General features: G+C 37.3%; 2 protein-coding genes across 2 annotated transcripts; both read left to right on the top strand.

Moving 5' to 3' along the window:
* Positions 1-442: 442 nt before the first annotated feature.
* On the top strand, positions 443-10,237 carry LOC145224535 (uncharacterized). The gene is made up of 15 exons (XM_080091057.1): positions 443-612; positions 1,427-1,467; positions 1,543-1,650; positions 2,192-2,340; positions 2,650-2,853; positions 3,014-3,246; positions 4,195-4,313; positions 4,632-6,530; positions 6,794-6,931; positions 7,362-7,508; positions 7,996-8,218; positions 8,740-8,926; positions 9,309-9,560; positions 9,689-9,893; positions 10,065-10,237. Exons 1-15 carry the CDS (start codon positions 590-592, stop codon positions 10,196-10,198), a joined length of 4,062 nt encoding a protein of 1,353 aa, XP_079947183.1. The 5' UTR covers positions 443-589; the 3' UTR covers positions 10,199-10,237.
* A 315-nt stretch (positions 10,238-10,552) lies between these two features.
* On the top strand, positions 10,553-21,437 carry LOC145224748 (cilia- and flagella-associated protein 58-like). Its single transcript, XM_080091333.1, has 17 exons — positions 10,553-10,744; positions 10,906-11,059; positions 11,364-11,536; positions 11,891-12,047; positions 12,412-12,606; positions 12,781-12,918; positions 13,186-13,345; positions 13,640-13,734; positions 14,334-14,513; positions 14,831-14,992; positions 15,494-15,640; positions 16,015-16,155; positions 17,866-18,089; positions 18,811-18,964; positions 19,360-19,542; positions 20,126-20,259; positions 21,136-21,437. The coding sequence occupies exons 1-17, from the start codon at positions 10,644-10,646 to the stop codon at positions 21,254-21,256; spliced, it is 2,619 nt and encodes an 872-aa protein (XP_079947459.1). The 5' UTR covers positions 10,553-10,643; the 3' UTR covers positions 21,257-21,437.
* Positions 21,438-21,445: the final 8 nt, after the last annotated feature.

Here is a 21,445-nt window from a genome sequence, read left to right as displayed (position 1 = left end):
TTCAACATCTAAGAATGTACGTTACGTTCTTTTTTATACCACATGTCCCCCTATTATACCACATATAAGTACGTTACTGTGATTATGAATGTACATTTTTCCCGTTTTATTGCAGCATTCATGATTTACATATATTTGTCAGTTTTGATGCATACCAGACGATACTTACATTTTAGCCGGGTTTGGTATATTACCTGACACATAAGTTTACTTTTCCTTGATTTTGTGTCTTAGGAATTGCACAGTATTTTACCATTACACAACACCCAATTTATATTTAATCACACTAAAAACGCAGATTTGGGAAAGCTTCTTTACCTCTAGACCCGAGCCACAGACAAAACAATTAAGTGCACAAGCTTTTATGCAATGCCGAAGGCTTGAAACAACACGCGTCTGCTTAAAGCCAAGCGACGTGATTACTTCAATTACTGCAAATTCCAGAGTTCCACACCACAGCGTGGTTCAGTTCTTCTCCGTTCATTTGTGGTGCTGTACCTGTCCGTTCAAGTTGTTGGGGTTTGCTTGTTTCTAGTTGTTTTGCGTTTTCAGTAGTTTTCCCACAGCTGTGTTGAGTGACAAAGCAGCGATGGCCTTCTCGTTCGCTTACAGGTAAGTGGTAATTAAACTGCAGACAAAAGTAATACAGACAAAATTTGGGTAATACAGACAAAATCTCAACTTAAGTACAAAGTAACTGTCCTAATGTAATGACACAAAAATGGATGTTGCAGTACCCTCGGGTTTTATTTGTATTATCCCTTTCATAATCATTGGTAACATATTAGTTACCACCATTTTACTTTAGTTCGTATATCTAACGATTAAAGTTAGGTTTACGAAGAAAATATCAATACAGCATTTCATGGGCGTCTGTAATTTCGCCACTACTGACGCAAAAATGATTGCGCTTGACTTTGGTGCCTTTTTATACAAACTAAGGTTACTAAATACCAGTCTTGTCATTAATTTTGATCAAACCCGTGAAACACAAACCAGGGTTACCCCGGGCGGCGTCAAATTAATATCTGACCTCTACTTGTAAAGATGACCTGCACAAAAAATTGTATTTCTAAAACTTCGAGCTCGACTAGATACGTTCGTTTAAAAGTAATTTTCTAATTTTCTAGCCTAACATGTTATTGGGTGATATTGCTTAAAGTGGTGGGATTTAAAATATTTGTCACCCGGTTCTATCACAAAAAAATTCCAGCCAGTTCTGTTACAAAAAGTCCCAGTAATGCTAACCGGTTCGCTGATCTCATAAAACTTTGTAGGACGGTATTATAGAACCGGTACGATCCGGCTGAATCCTTATGGTGTATATAACCTAAAAGAGTTAAATGACAAAAACTCCTGAGAATAAAAACATTCAACTCGTAATACTAATTCGACCCTTAACTTAATTTCAAAGTCCTTTTTTTAGATTGTACACGTTTCTTCTGCTTGTGATGTTTATCCACGAAGGTAAGATGTTTTAAATTTCGGTGAAATACTATATTATATTATTTCTTGAAACAATTAACCATTAATTTTATGCAGGTTTTTCGGAACCTTTTCAACTTGTCGATACAAAAGCATTTGAAGCAAAAATAGAAAGCCGATCTTTATACCAAACTACAATTGATCAGCTGCCTTTACCCCCGAACTGTAAGTGTAGAACCAAACACCAATAACATTTACCCTTTACTACGAAATCCGGTTGTACACTGCAAAAAAGACAAAAACCAGAAATTTGACTGATTTTTTTAAACCGTCATAGACTTAGCTAAATCATAATATTGACCAGTTTTTTTGATAACTTTTCCAATCCCTTTTAGGTGTGGCTCAATAAGCAGATGATCTTTTAACCTATACCATTAAAACCAAAAAAGTTTTTGGTATTCTAACGCGTGCTATGAAACATATTAAACAGTATATTAATCAGTAACCTTTCGTCAATAAATAACTTTAAGTTAACAAATATAAAATGAACCCAAAAAGTCTAAATTCGTTTTGATCATAAAAATTTCGGTTGATTTTATTCTACAATAAAGTTATTATTAATGTTACTAAATTCCCATGTAAATTATTGAATTACCAAAGCGTTTTAGCACACAATAAAGAGATATGGTAGGCCTAGATTTTCTAAACAAACTCTTTTAATAAATCTGAGAACAGCATTCGATTAAAAGTCCTTGAACAATTACAGATTGCGTAGCTGCCGAAAAGATTTTGGACATTTCGATTCTATATGACACATCACTTACAACTGAATCCTGGCCAAACAATTTTTACAATACTATCGATTTTGTTCTATATTTGTCACGTGCTTTCGAGATGGGAGCAAGCAAGACCAGGGTAAACATTATTATTTCGATTTCTTTCTGTTTACTTCTTTATTTTCCTTTATTTAGTGAGGTAGCTATACTACTTACAAATATGTTAATAAACCAACTTTTAAACAATATGAATTACAGTTGAGATGAACAAAAATTCATTACTGAGATCAGTACTGAAGCATACACGCAGTTTGTGAATGCTTTAGACATAGACTCAAAAGTATCTTAGGAGTCAACAAACCTTCACATAAAATGGTTACATTATTGATCTTACATTATTGATCTAATGTATTAAATGATAATCTGTATCTATACTAAACAATTTCAGATTGCCCTATTGCGTTTCATCAACCACACTTACATCGTTTCAAACTTCACATCAGGCACAAGTCATCTCGGCCTCCAGCAAACCCTACTGACCGAGACGCCGCTAGCCTCTGGATATAAGTTAAACACAGCTGAGGCGTTAGCATTTGCCAAACAGCAGCTGTCTACCCAATCGGCGGGGATGACGGATCGTGAGGCTAAAAAGGTTATTTTGTTTTAAATCATTTTTTCCCAATGCATCGTGAAACGCCTGTATCAAGTCAATAGTTTCAAAGTGTGCCGTGACCAAAAAAATATTATGATTCTATTTACAGAAAAAAATAGAAGAACACATAAACAATCTTACACTGTATTTTCAATCTCAGGTCCTCATATTCATCACGTTCACTCAAATCGGAAGCGATTTTCTATTTCAAGCAGCCAGGGATAAAATACAAACTGCGGGAATCAGTGTGTTTGTGGTGGCGGTGGGCGAGGCTCAAAATTCACGGGATCAACTAAAATCTTTAACATCACGGCCATTTAGCGATTACGTTGAATTTCAAGTTTCATCCGAGATGGCGGGAAACGATGCATTAAACACGGCTCTCATTGACGCGTAAGTTATGAAGAAAACAGATTTTAAATGTTCACAATGTACCTGTGATGCACCAAAGTTTCGGATGGCCGAAACGTTTTCACCGAATATGCTGTTTTGCGAAAGTTTGGAACTTTTTAGTGTATGAAATTAATGCCTAAACTTTCAATATCCCGAACTTAAAACATCAAACAATAACTAAGTGTTGTATCCAGAAAACACGAGCCACGTTGTCCACATAGTATTACATGTTTTCTTCAGTTCACCTGCATTAACAACGCAAAATTCTTATAAACGTTTCCAGAGCCATGCATGCAAAAAAGATTAAGTCGCTTCATACTAAACTAAACCGAACAGCAACACTATGCAAAATTCCTTAAAGCAGCATCACTGACTGTATAAACTTATTTGCATAAATTGCATCGTCATTTCATGTAATTATTACATAGTAAGGTATCATATTGTTTGAACAAAAGTCTGTTAACACTTATATTTTGAAAACACCTTAGCGTAAACGCAAATCTAAATCACCGCAATAGTAACATTTGACTCAGATTTATTTAAGTTGTGGACTGTCAACTAACCGATTTTTTTGTTAGTTGATAAAACGTGTAGTATATTGAACACTGTATTAAGTCTGTTCTTTGAAAGTTGTAGCCAAATATATTGTGTAAATCAGTAGTTCTCAAACTGTGCGTCGCAACGCCCTGGTGGGTTGTTTCAGTTTTCCAAGGGCGTCGCAGAATAGTTGCGTTTCGTGGCTTTTTGTTGTTGTATCAATGCACATAACTTTAATAATAAGTTTCCTCATTAACTTTGATTTACTGGTGCGTCGCAAGTCCAGAAAACTTTTCCAGGGGCGTCGCAATAAAAAAAAGTTTAAGAACCTCTGGTGTAAATTATAAATTGATTGTAAGCACAACCAATTCATTGTTTTAGTATTTTATCTTATCGTGAAGTTAAATTTAGGTATGACGGTTGCGACCAATGTCTTCCCAACCCGTGTGTGCACGGCACATGTTCAATGCCAACTCAGTTCGAATGCAAATGCGATGTGGGATACAAGGGTGTCATCTGCGACGATATAGGTATGTCTACTTGAAAACGTACTAAGGACCAAATTGTTGATATTATCTGAAGATTATATCTAACAATACGCTAGCACACACTCTGTTCAACTTAGAACACAGTTAAATCCTCAAAAATGGGTGGAAAATACATTGCTTCATCAGCGCAGCATTTTTATTAAAGTAGTTTTTCGTTCCCTTTCAAACTTAAATACCCTTTTTATCATAATTTAAAACAAGTAGACAACATCATATAAAACATACAGTTATTGTAATCTGATTCTGAATTAACCGAGACATTACTTTTGTAACACCTAACACCTATTCCTGTATGTACAGATTATTGTGCCAAGCATAATCCATGCCATTCTCAACCCTGCAGTAACCCGATCGACAGAATCATAATCTGCAATTGCACAACCATTGGCAGATATGGCGAGTTTTGTCAGTTCGTAGACCACTGCGTCGCGGTACCCGGCATATGCCGAAACGGTGGCACCTGCCAGACCAACAGAACGATTCAAGTCACAAAATGCATGTGTGCCGAGGGCTATTATGGCGATACCTGCATGCACGTTGACAATTGCATGGTAGCGAATCCTTGTTTGAACCGTGGTATATGCTCACACGATCGAAACACGCATGAATCCTCCTGCACATGCATTTTCCCGTACACGGGTAACACTTGCGCTGACTGCCTTTGCCAAAACGGTGGCCAATGCACCCTTGCAATCGCTTCGGGTTCATGCCAGTGTCCGGTTAACTGCAACGGTAATGTCTGTGAGACCTGTTCACCTTACTGCGTTGTAAATCCGACAGTGTGTCAGAACAATGGCAGTTGCAACAACACTGGGTTGACGTACCAGTGTCTTTGTACAGATAACTGTTCAGGGCAGCATTGTGAGACGTGTACTGCCGGGACATGCGACATGCCTAATATAGCCTGCCCAGTGGGTCACATATGCAAACAAATCCAAGGTGGAAACTCTGTGTGCGCATGCCCTACCGGTTGCTCGGGAGTTGACTGTGGCCAATGCAGCTACTGTGACAGTCATCCATTGGCGTGCGTGAACGGTGGCACGTGCCTCGACCAGCCAATGGGAAAATTTCGTTGCCAGTGTCCTCAACACTGCAATGGTGCGCAATGCGAGACATGCGTTGATCCCTGTGTCGGCTACTGCCGAAACGCTGGCACCTGCACCAACCAAGGTGGCAATTTGACCTGTCAATGCTATGACAACTGCAAAGGCGATCGATGTGATGCTTGTCAACTGCCGTGTGACCTTAATCCAGGTATGTGCCTTAACGGAGGTACTTGTGAGCAATTTCCTATGCCGTCTCCGGTAGGGGATTTCACGTGCCTCTGCAGGGACGGTTGTACGGGTAACCGATGCGAAGTTTGCCCACAGAAATGCGGCATGGACACTTGTCAGAATGGCGGAACCTGTATTGAAAACGTTAACGGCGTTAACGGCGTTAACTGTAGTTGCACGGCCTTGTGTTACGGAGACAGGTGTGAGTCTTGTGTCGAATTCTGCACTATGTACCCAAGCACATGTAAAAATAGTGGCACATGCCAAAATAGGCAGGGAGGAGGTTATTTTTGTTCCTGTACACAAGGTTGCTATGGTAACAGCTGTGAGGACTGTCCATGTTTGGGTGACCCCTGTTTTAACAGTGGGACGTGCATCAACCAAAATGGCAGTGTGACCTGTCAATGCTATGACAACTGCCAAGGCGATCGATGTGAAGTTTGTCTCTTGCCGTGTGACCTCGATCCGAATCTCTGCCTTAACGGAGGTACTTGTGAGCAATTTCCTACGCCGTTTCCGGTAGGGAATTTTATTTGCCTCTGTAAGGACGGTTGTACGGGAAACCGATGCGAAGTTTGCCCTCAAAAATGCGGCATGGGCACTTGTCAAAACGGCGGAACCTGTACTGAAAACGCGAACGGCGTTGACTGTAGTTGCACGGCCTTGTGTTACGGAGACAGGTGTGAGTCTTGCGTGGAATTCTGCACTATGTACCCAAGCACATGTAAAAATGGTGGCACATGCCAAAACATGCAGGGAGGAAGTTATTTTTGTTCGTGTACACAAGGTTGTTACGGGACGAACTGTGAGGACTGTCCATGTTTGGGTTACCCCTGTTTGAACGGTGGGACTTGCATTGGGGTACAAGGTGCTCCCCCGATGTGCCAGTGCACTGATGCATACACCGGTAACAGCTGCGAAGTCGGTAAGTTTATTTATTAGAAGCTATATTTGTAAAGTTTTTAGGGTTTTTTCCACCAACAGTGTTTGAAGTCATAACGCAACGATTATGGGGAACTCCACCCAAAAGATTCTAAGTCGCACTTGCAGTGCATGCCAAGGCATAGATTCAAACTTGTTTTTATTGGCTTTAAGCCACAAACCTAACTATTCTAAAAAAACTATTTAAAACTTAAGTACGTATCAAACCGTCGAAATATTACTGTTATTCGTTAACTTCTGTTTTAGCAATAAGCGACGATTCTGTCAACCCGTGTGATCCCAGTCCGTGTTTGAACGGGTGCTATTGCATTGAATCATGTCAACACTCTGGCGGATATGTCTGCAAGGGATCGTCCGGTTATATTGGCAAGAACTGCGAAATCGGTCAGTATCTTATATGGTTTTTAAAAAATATCACACAAAAGTCACGTTTATCGGTTTAAATCAGTAAAACAAAACTCGGGTTCGTACAATTCCAGGTTCCAGAAGCCTATGAATGTCAAACATTTTGACAGCTTTTTAGGCTTACAAAAATAGGAAATTTTCCTGTGGGCACACATACCAAATGAATTCATAAAACAGGGATACTTATACTACTTCTAGTGCAATAAGGTTGGAATACCACCGATCACAATAGCAATTTATAAACTGTTATTTGAAAGGTCTTGCTGTATTAAAGGTTTGGAGCAATATTGGTCCAGTTATAGTTTGGGCACTGACACTACTTATGAGATAGCAATATTAGATGCAGCCTACTTCGTTTGAATTTGTTTTTGCTTTCCATTTGTTTTTACTGCAATACGAAAAATTTTAGAACCACCTTCTTTGGACTGTCTCCCAATGTCGATAGAAATTCGGGTCCCAGAAGATTTTGCAAGGTCCAAGTCCAGAAGTGGAAGCAACGACATGCAAGTGTTTGTGGGCACCGCTGATTCTGTCAGTAGATCCCCAATGTGCTCAAGTAAGATCGATATCCATTTTATGGAAAACAACTTTGCATTAAATGCTTTGAATGCTTTTAATGCTTGTAACGCCCAAGTAAAGATGTTTGAGTAATACATGTTTGGTCACGCAACAGTCATGCAACGGGACTGGTGGAAATAGACATCCTAATTTAAAATTACCAACACTTGAGTATGGTCACTTTTCAGTTTTCATCCTAAAAGATGAATTTTCGATTACACAATAGCAAAATAACGGAGAAATCAATCCTTTGAAAAACTTCCACACTTTGGCCGCTTTAGAATGATTTGGCAACACTGATAATTCTAATTTTTTAGTTGGCAACCCTGATTTTCGGGCTACTTATAAAATGTGCCTACAGGCCAGCAGACCCTTAACCCGGCACTGCACATTTTGGGTATCGAAATACCACTCCAAAATCTCTTATTTACAGTGCATGTTTCATGCCCATTAAGTATACTAAAACTGTATGAATACACGTTCAGCCTCTCAACCAATCAATGGCCAGTACGTCATCACGCTTTACTCGCCTTTTTCGATGTGTGGAAAAATGCAAAGGCGAAAAATCGGATTGGACGAAACGATTTCCAGCGATATTTGGGTGAATCTCTTTCCCAATGATTTCACAATGGATATGCCAGTTCCGATCGCCACATTCGAATGTGTTTACTCCGGAGATTATACCTTTATCTCCTCACTTCGACCAGTGTAAGTGAAATTAAAAAGTCATTTTTTTCTGTGTTTTACAGAACGGAAGTAAAATACACCTGGTCAGTAAAAACTTTCAAACAGAAGTTTGTAACTTAGTAACTCGTAGTTACTTGATCAGGCGTTTGTTTGAACTCAAACGTGTTAATGTATAAACAAACCATTGCACGTTTTGATAAGCATTGAGTGCTTGGCTACTATAAACAAATGTACGACTTCAAAACAACGTGTACGATATAACAAACTTACATTGGTTCGACATCAATCGTATGAAAAAATCGTCATCAAATCGCGGATCAATCGTACCTTGCTTACAACAAAATCTCTTCTCTCTTTAAAGCAGTGTTTCTTCATCTTTAGAAGCGCTCACGAAGTAATTAAAAGCGTCTCATTAAAATACAGAACTCACAATAATGTTGTTACAAATATAATCACACCTTTTTCCCTGAGATTGACAAAGTTATGAAAACTTATACGTACAAATTTACCGTTCAGCATTAATAATCTTTCTTTTTCCCTAGTTTGACAGAGTTCCCCACCATCAGTGAAGAAGTTAGATTTACCCCACAAGTGAGCTTGTGTAAAACTTCCGCCTGTCCAGCTGCATGTCCCACTGGGTTGTCAATAGTCCGAGAAGCTGTGTACACCGTCGGTCAAATCGTATATATCACCTTGACAACCCAACCAATAGGAAACACAAATATGCAGGTAAATCTGGTGATATTTTGTTCTGGGATTTTAGGTTTTTGATAATAAAACAACAACCAAAGCTTTCCACACTTTTCAATGTTGTCATACAAAAGTGGTCTCTTTTTGGCCATATAGACATTGCTTAATGGATATATCAACACAAGAAACTCTCAAACCAATTGCATATTCCATTTATAATTAACTCGATCTAACATCTAAATAAAATTGTGATAGAACTCCGATAATTGGCGTTCAACCTAAATTCGCTTCGTAGACATTAAGTTAGCTGCAGTAAATCGTTCTCTTTACATTTTACAACAACAATAAAGTTAGAGTAAAAGAGTAATAATAATTATAACTTGATGTGATGTAAGGGGCAATAAGTTTTGATATTTTTCAGAGTATCATGCATTCGACCCTTTCGCGTTTGGTGCTTTCCTGCGGAGAAACCCGTTTCTTTCCTGGCGTTGAGCTGGTGACTGACGGATGCATGGCGCCCACCGAGAATGTCAACAATCTGGATTTTGTTCTAAGTCAAAGCGGAATCGGTCACGTAATATGTCTGTCGTTCAGGGCGGCGAGACTGGCTTCATGCAAAAGTCAGTTTTTTATCCACGCCGACATCCAAATCTGCCAGGCGAAGAATAAACAGGTAAGTTGTGTGTCTCATTGACAGGTAGCTTTTGTGTGTCACAGGTTGCTCAAAACACAGCTATTTTTCAGTCAACTTACACCCAGCTAACGATTTGTATCGGAACCTTTAAAATAAACTATTTTTAGCCTTGTCCGGGCAGTGCCAATGTTGAAAGGTGTTTGAGACCGACCTCAAGGAAAAGACGTGCAATTCCCTCAAGCGAACAACCCATCGTTATAGGCCCATTCTATGTGTTTGAAAAAGGAAGTGGAATTCCGAGATTGAATTACACTGAAGATGGCGACAAAGACCTCCAAGTCGTGGACAAGAAAGATATTCCGTCCGAAAAAGGTAAACAAATTGAAAATGGCTGCAATTTTTAAATACAAATTCAGTGCTTAACATGTTGACAAAGATCTAATTCTAAAATGCAATAATCAATTGAAATTGACATTTATTTAGCCTACTTGCTTTTAAGTCTGGAAAGTCTGAATAAACTTGATGCTTGAATGTTTTTTTCAGATGTGATGTCACTTACACCAGCTGTGAAATACGTACTTGTTGCGTTGTTCATTTTCGTCATTTTAGCTGCTTTAGTTTGTGCTTATTTTGTCTTGCAACGAGCGTCTGTTGCAAAGTCCTACCGTTTTTCCTGATACGTTGATTTTGTTATGTTGTTGTACCGTACAGCAAAAGTATGATTTCAATACACAACAATGAGATAGACAAAGCGTTGTTAAAAAACGTGGCAGTATGTAAGTGAAAATGAGTAAGCAGTTTACAGAAACTTCAAGATATAATTTGTCTGTGTTTGTGGGGCTGTAGTGAAAACAAACATGGCAAACAACGTTGGTTTATTTCAAAATTTAAATAAAAACCGCGATTATTTATCATGCAAAGATAAAATATATTGTTCTTGCATAAAAAAATACATACGGTATTACCCCAATTAAAGAAAGTTAATAGTATTTTGCCCCACCTAGCGGAATGTTGTTGCCATGGTTTCTACCGTTCAATAAAGGTTGAGATCGGGATTTTGTTCTTGGGCCAAGCAACAAAACAAAGATTTCTTTCGTAAAAAGTTTGTAGCCCACAAACGAAATGTCTGAAAAACCTGCATTCGAAGAAGATGCCTTCCAAGCTTTGGAGAAAGATTTCCAGGATGTTGTCAGTGAACTTATGGGAGACAAAACTTTGGAGAGGCAAGTTGTTTTGTTCAAATATTTCAAAGAAATCTTTTTTGAGATGCTTACATTTAGTACTACGTCGCTATTTGGTTGGCAAACTAAATGTCTCATTTAAATTTTTCTTTGTTTTGACAATGGTGTATTTTGCACTTCAATTATGTTTCAAAATTTATTAGGTTTCGAGTTGAATATGAAAAATTACACAAAGCTCTGAAAAAGTCTCATGAAAGTGAAAAGCGTCTCATGAGCAAATGCAGAGAGCTAAATGCTGAAATTGTGACCAACTCATCAAAAGTTGCACAGGCTCTTAAACTGTCACAAGATGATCAGGTTTGTTAAAAATGCAGTCCATTTCTGTAACATTTGTTGCTTGTTTCATTTAATACGCTGTAGCTGCAGCACGTTCCACAGCCATTATCCACCAATTGTGCCCTTCACGCGCAGCTTTTTCTGTGTCGCTATGTTCACCAAGCAAAATAAACTCATCTCATGTTTGTTTTAACACACTGTGTAACATTGGCCTATTTTGCACCAAGGTGTAGTTTGGAGATGACACTGCTTTCATTAAATAATATTTTCACCTTTTTCACATATCTAGATTTCAAGTATGTAAGAGTCATTGAATATTTTTCAGGCAACGATTCAACAACTTAAGCAAGAGCTGGAAAAAGCTTGGAAGATGGTTGATGCTGCCACAGAACGTGAAACAAGAGCTAGAGAAACTATTCAAAGTCTTAAACTTGAGATAGCAAACCTCACCAAGCTCGTGGAACAAGGGGCTGGTCTTTCGATGGGCCAAGAACACAGGTAGATGATAAAACTGACATACATACAAGCTACTAAAGACAAGTTTTCGAAAATAAATTTGCTTCGAATGTTATGCCTTGAGCACTATGCTTACAAATATTTTAAAAAGCCATAGTAAAATTGTCCCAAAATGATGGTTTGTGTTGATTGTGCACAATTTATAATGAATGCTTGTACGTAGTATAACTGAGAATAGAAAATATTTTACAAATAGCAGAATCAGTCAATGACAATGAATTTACATTGAATACATATATTTCACCTAACTGGTATCTTCAGTTCCTTATTCTATATACTTGGTGCACATACACATTATTATGTATACATTCATATTAATCAATTATGTTGTTTTAGTGTCAATGAACTGATTAAGATCAAGGAAGAGGTGACACGAGAAAGGGATGACCTGTTAAGTGAAATTGCAACCATGCGTGATAAACTCACTTCAGCATCAGCAGCTCAGATTAAAGCAGAGTCAGATCGTGAACAAGCTGAAGTTAAAATTGCAGAAGTATGTCTGATATTTTTCAATTGTACTGGCTATTTTAAACTATTTGTAACAGTAACATATTTAGTGGACCCACAAGCTTGAAAAAGATTACAAATTTGATCCACAAAATTGTATTCTCGAACTCACCCGAATATAACTACTACTATTGGTGGGATTTTTGTTTATCAGTTGTGTTATCCTTTCTAAGTACAGTGACCTTCATGACACTTTTTTCACTGTTTTGTGGCACCAAGTTACATCCCTTCTTTTGGTTTTATTTCACCTGGTGATACCAAAAGAAACTGTCAAAATGTTGTGATGTTTTGAATCTAAATACTTGTTTGTATCTTTTTGCTTCATGACACTAATTATGACTTTTACGCAGCTGCAACAAGATATTCAGATGAAGCAAAATGAGGTTCAGCGTGAAACAAGAAAGAGAGAAAAGATGGAAAAGGAACTGACGTCTGAGAAGAAAGAGCTCGAGGGAAGAGCTGGTGAAATCAAATCACTTCAGAGTCAGCTTCAGAGAAACAAAGATGAAAACATCAGACTTGAACAACAACTAAAAGAGCAAAGGGTATGGTACCTAAACCATTTTTTACCTCTGTTGCTTTAAAAATATGTTATGTTTGCAACTTTTTACAGCAACCTAAAATGCTTTAAACAGGGGCACGTAGTTATGTGGTATTGCCAACTTGACATGTGTTTTTCTATTTGTAGTCCTATTTAACCATTAACTTTTGTGTGATAGATTTTGCATGAGAAAGCAGTTCGTGACATGGATCTTCTTAATTCTCGATTGACTAAGCTACAACAGGACTACCAGAACCAGATAGATGCTGCTGATTCCCTGGCAACTGACAACCAAAATAAAGCAGCTGAACTCAAGGTTAAAATATTTAACCATCATAAAAATGTGCCATCTAATCAATGTCAATCTTCCTTATAATGAACTGTGTTCTTGCAAAGCTTGACAATTTACATGCAACTATCATTACCTTAACATTTTACTACAACTTTTTTCCATTTTAAAAACTCCTGCATGTTTAATGTTTTTGAGGTTTTCTGTGCATTATTTCTCTAATCAGATTTCTAAACGACAAAGTTGATCGCTATTGTATTTACTTAACATTTAGTACTATATTTAACACTTTAGGCAAGAGAGGATGAGATTAACCAAATGCGCCAAGAGACAACAAGGTTGACAAAGTTGCGTGAAACCATCCAGAGGCGTTTACAGCTGGTAGAGGAAAGCAAAGCTGACGTTGAAGGTCAAAAGGAAACTCTTAGAGGACAAATTAGTGGCCTTGAACGTGGTATGTACAAGGAAACAATCACCATTTTTCACTTTTTGCACTTGCTTACTAATTGTGCCTTCTAATTTTCTTCGAAGGATTTACATACATTTTGTATTCCTTTGGGTCATAAAAGTCAGGTTTATCCTAATAAAATTTACAAAAATATTGATCTTATTGCACCGATCAGGTAGCGCACAGCCCTTAAACATAATATTCAAGTCAATAAAACACCCAAAGTTTTGCTATAAATTTGAAATGTGTTGTATAAACAATCAAAACAAAGTGTTTATACAAGTTGTCTGTTGCTTGCAGAACTTGATGCAATGAAGAAACAAGCAGAAGTTGATCGTAAAACTATGGACGAACTTGTAAGAGAACGTGACATCCTCAACAAGAACTGCCTGAAGGTAATGTTTCAATTTTGTGTCCCTTTATATTGTATTTTGTTTTCATGCATTATACGACAACATTGCAAACAGAAACACGTAAAAACACAAGACACAGATGTGAAAAACTAGCAATTGTAAATGCTTTAATAGAACAGGAATGTTGAGGGTTAGTTGCTGAGAGTAGTCATATGACTTTTATCACCACTCTTATCTTTTTAAGCCTGTAAGTTTCACCAAATATGTTTTAGACAAATTCACTTCTGGTTTGACTATGTTTACAAAAAAGTACCATTTATTTTAAAAAAGTGCTTTAAAAATTATGTGTTGCTACCTACCCCTTAAAGTTCTCAATTATGTTTTGTTATTTTATTACAATGTAACAATGTTTATTTATCAAAAAAATCTACTTCTTATAAAAGTAAATGTGTGATGGCTCAAACAAGAAACAGTACTTGTCTTTTCCGGCAAAGACTACACTGGTGTTTTAAAAATAGTAAACATTAGTCTATAAATTGGCCTCATATATTTGTGTTGCTATTCTTCTCTTCACAGTCCCAATTATCTGAGTGTTTTATCAGTTAATCTTGTTTGTCTATAACTCCCTCTATTTTTAACAGGCAGCAAATGCTACCCAGAAGCAGCTGAATCTGGTGAGACTTCATGAACAAAGCAAGAAGAACCTGGAACAGGAAATTCAGAACTACAAGGATGAAGCTCAGAAACAAAGAAAAATCATCTACCAGCTGGAAAAGGAACGAGATCGTTACATCAACGAGGCTTCTGACCTTACCCAGAAAGTATGATTTACTTTCACATAAATATGGAGAAGTATACCACGGCTCTATTGCATTAATAAGACAAGGACTGGGTACTGTCAAAAAACATTGGCAAAAAACTTCCTCAAAACTGTAGTTAGACAAATGCTAGAAATAAAGTATTTGCAAAAATTAGTTGCTCCTACTTTAAAACTCTACTTAAACTCCTACTTCCATTAAATTAATTACAGTAATTGGGTGTTAACAATTAACTCTGCAATGCAAGAGAACTGTTATGCATTTAATTACAGTAACTGACTGTAAAGCTTTTCATAACACTAACCAATATTTTGTATTAGGTTTTGCAACACATGGAAGATGTGAAAGTTCGTGAGATGCAGATCTTTGACTACAAGAAGAAAATAGCTGAAGCTGAGACCAAACTTAAACAGCAACAGAATCTTTATGAGGCTGTAAGATCTGACAGAAACCTGTACAGCAAGAATCTCATCGAAGCTCAGGTAGGGCGTATATTATTGAAGCACGATTTTCAACCTATTGTAATGGTAATATTGTAAGATGATTCTGATTTAACAGATATGCATATAATGGCATATTGAACCATATCTTTAAATCCTATTTGGAATATATTCCAATTATTTTGTAAAAAAAATTGCCAAACTTAATGTCCCATTTACTGATTTGTTTGTAGTAAAAAAACATACAACTTAGGCGCTGTGCCAATGGACGTAAAATAACACATGGTTAAATTAATTATTTAAAAATATCATATGTATCAATAACTGCAGATTAGCAAAAACCTGTTGCCATTTGGAAATCACAGGTTCAAAAAACACATGATTTATAATTCATAATGTAGCAACGTTTGGCACTTATTACAAGATTTTTATTTTATCTTTTCTAAACATACCTTTCACACATACTAATATTTAAATGGTGACAATAGTTGAAACAACTGTGTGATAAAATAAGTTATCTTAACACACTTCTGATTTTTACAGGATGAAATAACAGAGATGAAAAGAAAGTTAAAAATCATGAACCACCAAATCGACCAACTTAAAGAGGAGATTACCACAAAGGAGGCAGCATTGGTTAAAGTCAATCTGGATCACACCAGGGTTGAGAAAGAAAAGGAGGCCCTTAAGGTAACTAGTCCAATTCTTTTAATGCTAATCGGTGTGCGTTTTAGCATGTGCTTTTTTGTAGAAACTTTTTTGTAGGTGGGTTTTGTGTCAAGTATAGGTTTAAAAAAAAACTTGCGTCTGGTCTGACTGTACACTATGTATCAGAATTTGGCCACATTTGTATCACAATTTCACTTTCCAATTTGTGGTAAATCCATTTTTATAGCCTAATTTTGGCCTCTTTCAAAAAAAAAGGTCATTGTTTTGTCTATTTTTGGGTTTAGCCCCTAATCTTGCTTACAACTCAGATCCATATGTTTTATAACTAAAACTAATACCCAATAATATAATGATTCCAACATTTACTTTCTTTAACTTAAACCACTGGTGTACAGGCTGAACTGCAGCGAATGAAGCAACAAGCAGCTGAGAGCAAAACTCAGTTGGAGCAGATGGAGAAGGAGGTTGCCAAACTACAACAAGTGATCAGAGAGTCAGATGCTGAGAGGAAGAGACAGATGAAAGAGCTGGACCAGGTAATTATGGGTCCCCTTCCCTGAAGGGGACGCATCTTGATTTCACTCAGTTTTTTTTTTTTTCTTTTTTTTTCTCCTGGGAAGTTTGTCCATGCACTTTTGGCATGAAATCTTTGGTGGATTGGGATGAAACTTTCACAGATGGTAGATATAGTCTTGCAGATGTGCCATCTGCTTCGTTTGACTTGATAACCCCAGTATTTACCCCGCTAGACCCCAAAATGTAAAACGTTTTTGTAGGTTGCTGCGCACCACAAACAGAAAATTTCTGTAGTGTAATAGTATAATAAAGGCACCAGTTCACATTACATGCGTGTTTGTGCAATACTTGGTGGATGTTTTTGCACATGCCAGTCACAGGGGTGTTAACAGCTTTATGACGTCAGAAGCGTTAACCAATATTGCTAATAACGCCCCTAGTGGTCAAAATTGTAAACATTGGCCGATTTGGATAAAATTTTACAGGATTGTTGTTTGGGTTATGGTTGTTTAATATTTTATACTTTTGGGTGTAGAACCCCATCAATTACCCTACTAACCCCCTAAAATGGGTGAAATTTTTGAACAGCGTCGGAATTAAATGAAATTTGGACAGCTTGTATAGTTTATCACTTATAGGTGTCGATTGTTGTGTTTAACCCAACAGTCCCAATATTTACCTCTCTGGCCCCCTAAAATGCGTGAAATTTTCAACAATGTCTAAATTGGATGAAATTTGGACAGCTTGTACAGTGTGACATTTATAGTTGTTGATTGTTGTGTTTAACCCTGTCGCACCAACATTTACCCCACTAGCCCCCAAATTGGGTCCATTTTTTACAATGTATCAATTAAATGAAATTGGACAGCGTTTTTTAGCGTTTTTTCTCAGATGTAAAAAGAGAAATGTAAAATAAAAACATCTTGAAACATGTATAAATGGAATGAAATTTAAATAGTTCGTACTCCATATAGCATATTTATTTATGCGCAGTACTGATCACTGTGTTTGCCCTTACAGCACCAAAATTTTCCATAGTTATCTCTTGACATGCATTATTTACATCTTTGCATGTGTGGGGACCCATAGGTTTCTGCTTGCGGAAACAACAAAGGTTATAAAAGACAGTGGACGACATGGGACCCAATATAAAATAAATGTAGGAAATATATAAATCTTTTAAAATAGGTTATGATGTATATGCAAGGGTAATATGTGCTAAGTCACCCTTCTAGTTTACAAATAATGTACAATAACCGATCAGAATTCCATTTGGCACAGAGATTCTCAAACTTTATATTCTCTATTACCTTTTGGCTAGGAATCCAATATAGTCCAAGTTTCATTAACACACTATATTACTACACACCCAACAAAAATATTTCTGAAATTTTCGCATCAATATGGCATCAGAACTGAAGAACCGCCGTATCCTTTTTTGAACTATTTATCGCGGGTGACAACCTGCCTCATTTTTATGATATGAGTAATTGTTGGTTATAACACCACTAATTGTTGGTTGGCCAACCTATTTTTTACACTATACCCCTCTGTGCTTTCATCCCGGGATGTAAAACGTAGACTTGTAGATTGCTCACCTTTCTAAACTCTCAGGCAATGGTCTGCAATAAGAACTTCATAGTGAGTCACTGTAAAAACGTTTCTTCTCCAAAAGCGAAACATTTTCGAATTATGTATTGTGACGTCAACAATATGTGATTGTTACGTAGGTCATCAGCGAGCGTGACATCCTGGGAACGCAATTGGTTAGGAGGAACGACGAGTTAGCTTTACTCTATGAGAAGATCAAGATCCAACAGTCGACCTTGAACAAGGGAGAGATCCAATACAGGCAGAGGTTGGAGGATATCCGCATCCTTAAACTCGAGATCCGAAAGTTGAGAAGAGAGAAGACGACCCTTACCAAGAGTGTGGCCAGTGTAGAGGACCTGCGGTGAGATTAGGATGATCGCATTTAAGTTTTTGTAGGATTTGATCATCTGTAAATCTTTTGTTTGTTGCAGTCTTAAAAAAATGGTTCGGGTATTTAAGTTGAAAGCTAAAAATATAAATTTTGAAATTCTATAAAAATGAACACAAAAAATCGAATTTAACGAGCCAATGTATGATAAGCTGCAGACAGTGCACAAAGTTTCGACCTATACGTTCTCATCAGCGCAGCCGATGACGAGAGATGAGCTAATGTAGCCCCTTAAACCACTCTGGTTTGTTGGGATCAGCAAGCTGAAATAGCATGCCTTACCAACCTGTTCGATGCTGTTTTTTTGTCGTTACCAGCAGCTGAACTGATAAGACCTTATAAGTCGAAACAGTGTGCACTGTCTGCAGCTTACAACGTTATGTTTTTTTCTATTTTTTTTTTTTTTTTTACAACGTTTTTTTTCTATGACGCCTTTCAGGTTAAAAATTCTTAAACTTGGTAGCAATGGTTCTTAACCTGAGTATTCTAGATTGCAAAAGTTAAAAAATGTACTAAAACAAAACGAAGAAAATGAATTAAGGGACTTGGTACATTGGGTTGAGGATTTTTCCTATTTATAACGATGAAACGCCACTACGTTATGCCATTCTACGAAATAAATTTGAATACATATCTGCAAATTAAAGTATATTGCCTTTTATTTGTTAACTCATTGAACAACGCAACTTTGCAGTCGAGAGGTTTATCACACTCAACGAGAATTGCTCCGAGAGCGCACAAGATGCAAAGCATTGGAGGAAGAACTTGAAAATCCGATGAACATTCACAGATGGAGGAAACTTGAAGGATCCGATCCCAGTGCTTATGAGATGATCCAAAAAGTGCAGGTAGCCTAAATGTCGACTCAAAAATGTTTGCTTCGTATTGCGTATACTTTATTCTGTATTTTGTAAAACAGCAAGGACTTCGTCATTTTAGTTGACGACTTTAGTTAAAAAAATTATTAGGGTTCCTGCCTTTTTTGTTATAACATGTGCAATAAATGTTGTTTTATCATAAACCTGAAAAAATCAATAAATAAGTTTTATAACAGAGGAATAAATGGACAATCGTTCTTCCAAAAGTTGCAATGTTTTCTAAATTTTACACCTGGGTTTGATTTAACAGAATTTTTCTTAAATACCATAAAGTAACTAAACTAAATAATAACTTTGGAAAAGAGTAATATTTTTTTACAAAAGTTTTGATGAGTTCGCTCCTGAAGCATTGGGTTTTTTTACAGGCTCTGCAGAAGAGGTTGATCACAAAGACAGAGGAAGTTGTTGAGAAGGAGTTGCTCATCCAGGAGAAGGAGAAGCTTTACATGGAGCTGAAACACATCTTGGCTCGACAGCCAGGTCCGGAGGTCGCGGAGCAGCTGAGAATTTATCAAGAGACTCTGAGAGGAAAAACCAAACAAATGAAGGTAATAATAATGGACCGGGTTCCTTGGATTTATGACTTAAACCAGTAGCTGTAGCAAGTTAAACTTCCATCCATTGATGTGCCCTCCACTGTTTTACGCCCCATAACGTTGCCGCGTAGCGCATCTATTTCCGGCTTGGTGATTTTTTGGTGCAATTTTATGTTTTCTTTCAACAATAGAAATAAATTTAAGTATTAAATGTATCAAATCTGTTGTTAGACATTTTTCCTTTTTTTCTCTTTTTTGTTGGTTTCACCGTAATGCATAAGGCGTCTATCGACCCATTGGCAACTTTTTTATTTCTGTTTTAAACAGAACCACAGCGTTTGAATACAGGTCTAACCTTGCACTTTTGTCATCTACACCCCACACAACTTAGAAATGTTCAATTGTTCATCTATAAAATTGCCCAAATTTCAAACATACTTTATTAGAAGCGTTAAATTTCCATACGGTGGTATTTGGTTTGGTTTATCTTGTGACTTCGTGCGATTCGGTTAATAGCAATACCCGTTTAACTGCTATCAAGTCATTTTGAGAGTATCCGATTGTTGCTGTCATTATCTGTTTTAACCCTGCACAGAGATTGGCATCGGAGTTGAACATGTACGAGTCGCAATCTTCCGAGTACAAATATGAGATTGAACGTCTCGCTAGAGAACTGCAGGATGTCAAGAAAAAATACTTCCTACACAAGAAGAAAGAACAACAACTGAAGTATGTAGAAAGTAATGATAAGTTACAACGAATCGGTGAATTAGGTTTAGCCTGAAACCGAATATTTTGCGGTTTTATCGAATTAACCAATTCGTTTGTGACATCACGTGAAGTCGTACGCTACGTTTTTAACATGAAACCAGGTCTATGTACTAGACCGCAGAGCTAGGCAAACACTGATGATACTACATTGGGCAGTTGTGTTAAATTTTGGTACTATTTCGTGGGCTTTAAGGTTGCCTCGGCCGTCGTTGCGAATGCATTACTGATTTTTGGTTTGGCATAAACAAAACAACAGTGGTTTGAAAATAACAACAGTTGACGCAATTTTTGTATTTGAAAATTACAAGATTTGGTACATCGCTAGCTGACAGCCAGTTACATTGTCAGCCCGTTTTGAGTTATAGACGCTGTTTCGTCGCTGTTTGGTCAGCGGCCATTATCAACGCTACATCAAAGCAGGCAAAGTGATTAGGGACCCGACAGGCTTATTACTGAGCTTGCGTTCTAGCTCGGTTGATAAATCGCAAGTCCTTGGTTCCTGTCGTGGGTTCGAATCCAACCGGGGCTAGATTTTTCTACATCTACCCCTGCACCTTACCACAAAAGGAATGCTTAAAAAATAGGTCCTGGCGTCATTTTAATACACAGTAAACCAAGGTAAAACCCGGTTCGGTTTATCCGGGTATTTGCTTAATTCGGACAAAACTTGAGATACAAATAATTTGTAATGTGGTAAGACTTTAATTAATCGAAATCAGTTAATCCGGATCTTCGTTAATCCGGTGATTCTTTTTAAACGGTTTCGGATTAACCGAGGTTTACTGTACTATAAAGCTTAAGTCAAATATTTGAAATTAGCGACTTGACTTGCAGGGAGCGCGAACGTAACCTGGCTCAAGCTGGAGCGCCGTCGATCCAGCCTCAGAGATCAGACGGACCTCGCTTCACCGGCGGTGGATTTAACCTCAAATCGCCGCCAAAGGCAGCAGCCTAACCTGATATCCGACCACTGTGTGTTAATTAGTGAATAAACCTGAACTGTCTTGTATTTCTTCGGTACTTCTTTATACAAAAAGCTTTGTTGTTTAAAGATAATATAAATTGAATGTTTATGTTTTTGTTATTTCTGTCAGATTGGTAATAAATAAACGTAAAGAAAACCAACATTGAAAAAATGCTTGCT

The sequence above is a fragment of the Phallusia mammillata genome, chromosome 4, assembly GCF_965637545.1.
Source record: "Phallusia mammillata chromosome 4, kaPhaMamm4.hap1.1, whole genome shotgun sequence".
NCBI lineage: Eukaryota > Metazoa > Chordata > Ascidiacea > Phlebobranchia > Ascidiidae > Phallusia > Phallusia mammillata.
This window is presented reverse-complemented; position numbering and strand designations above follow the sequence as displayed.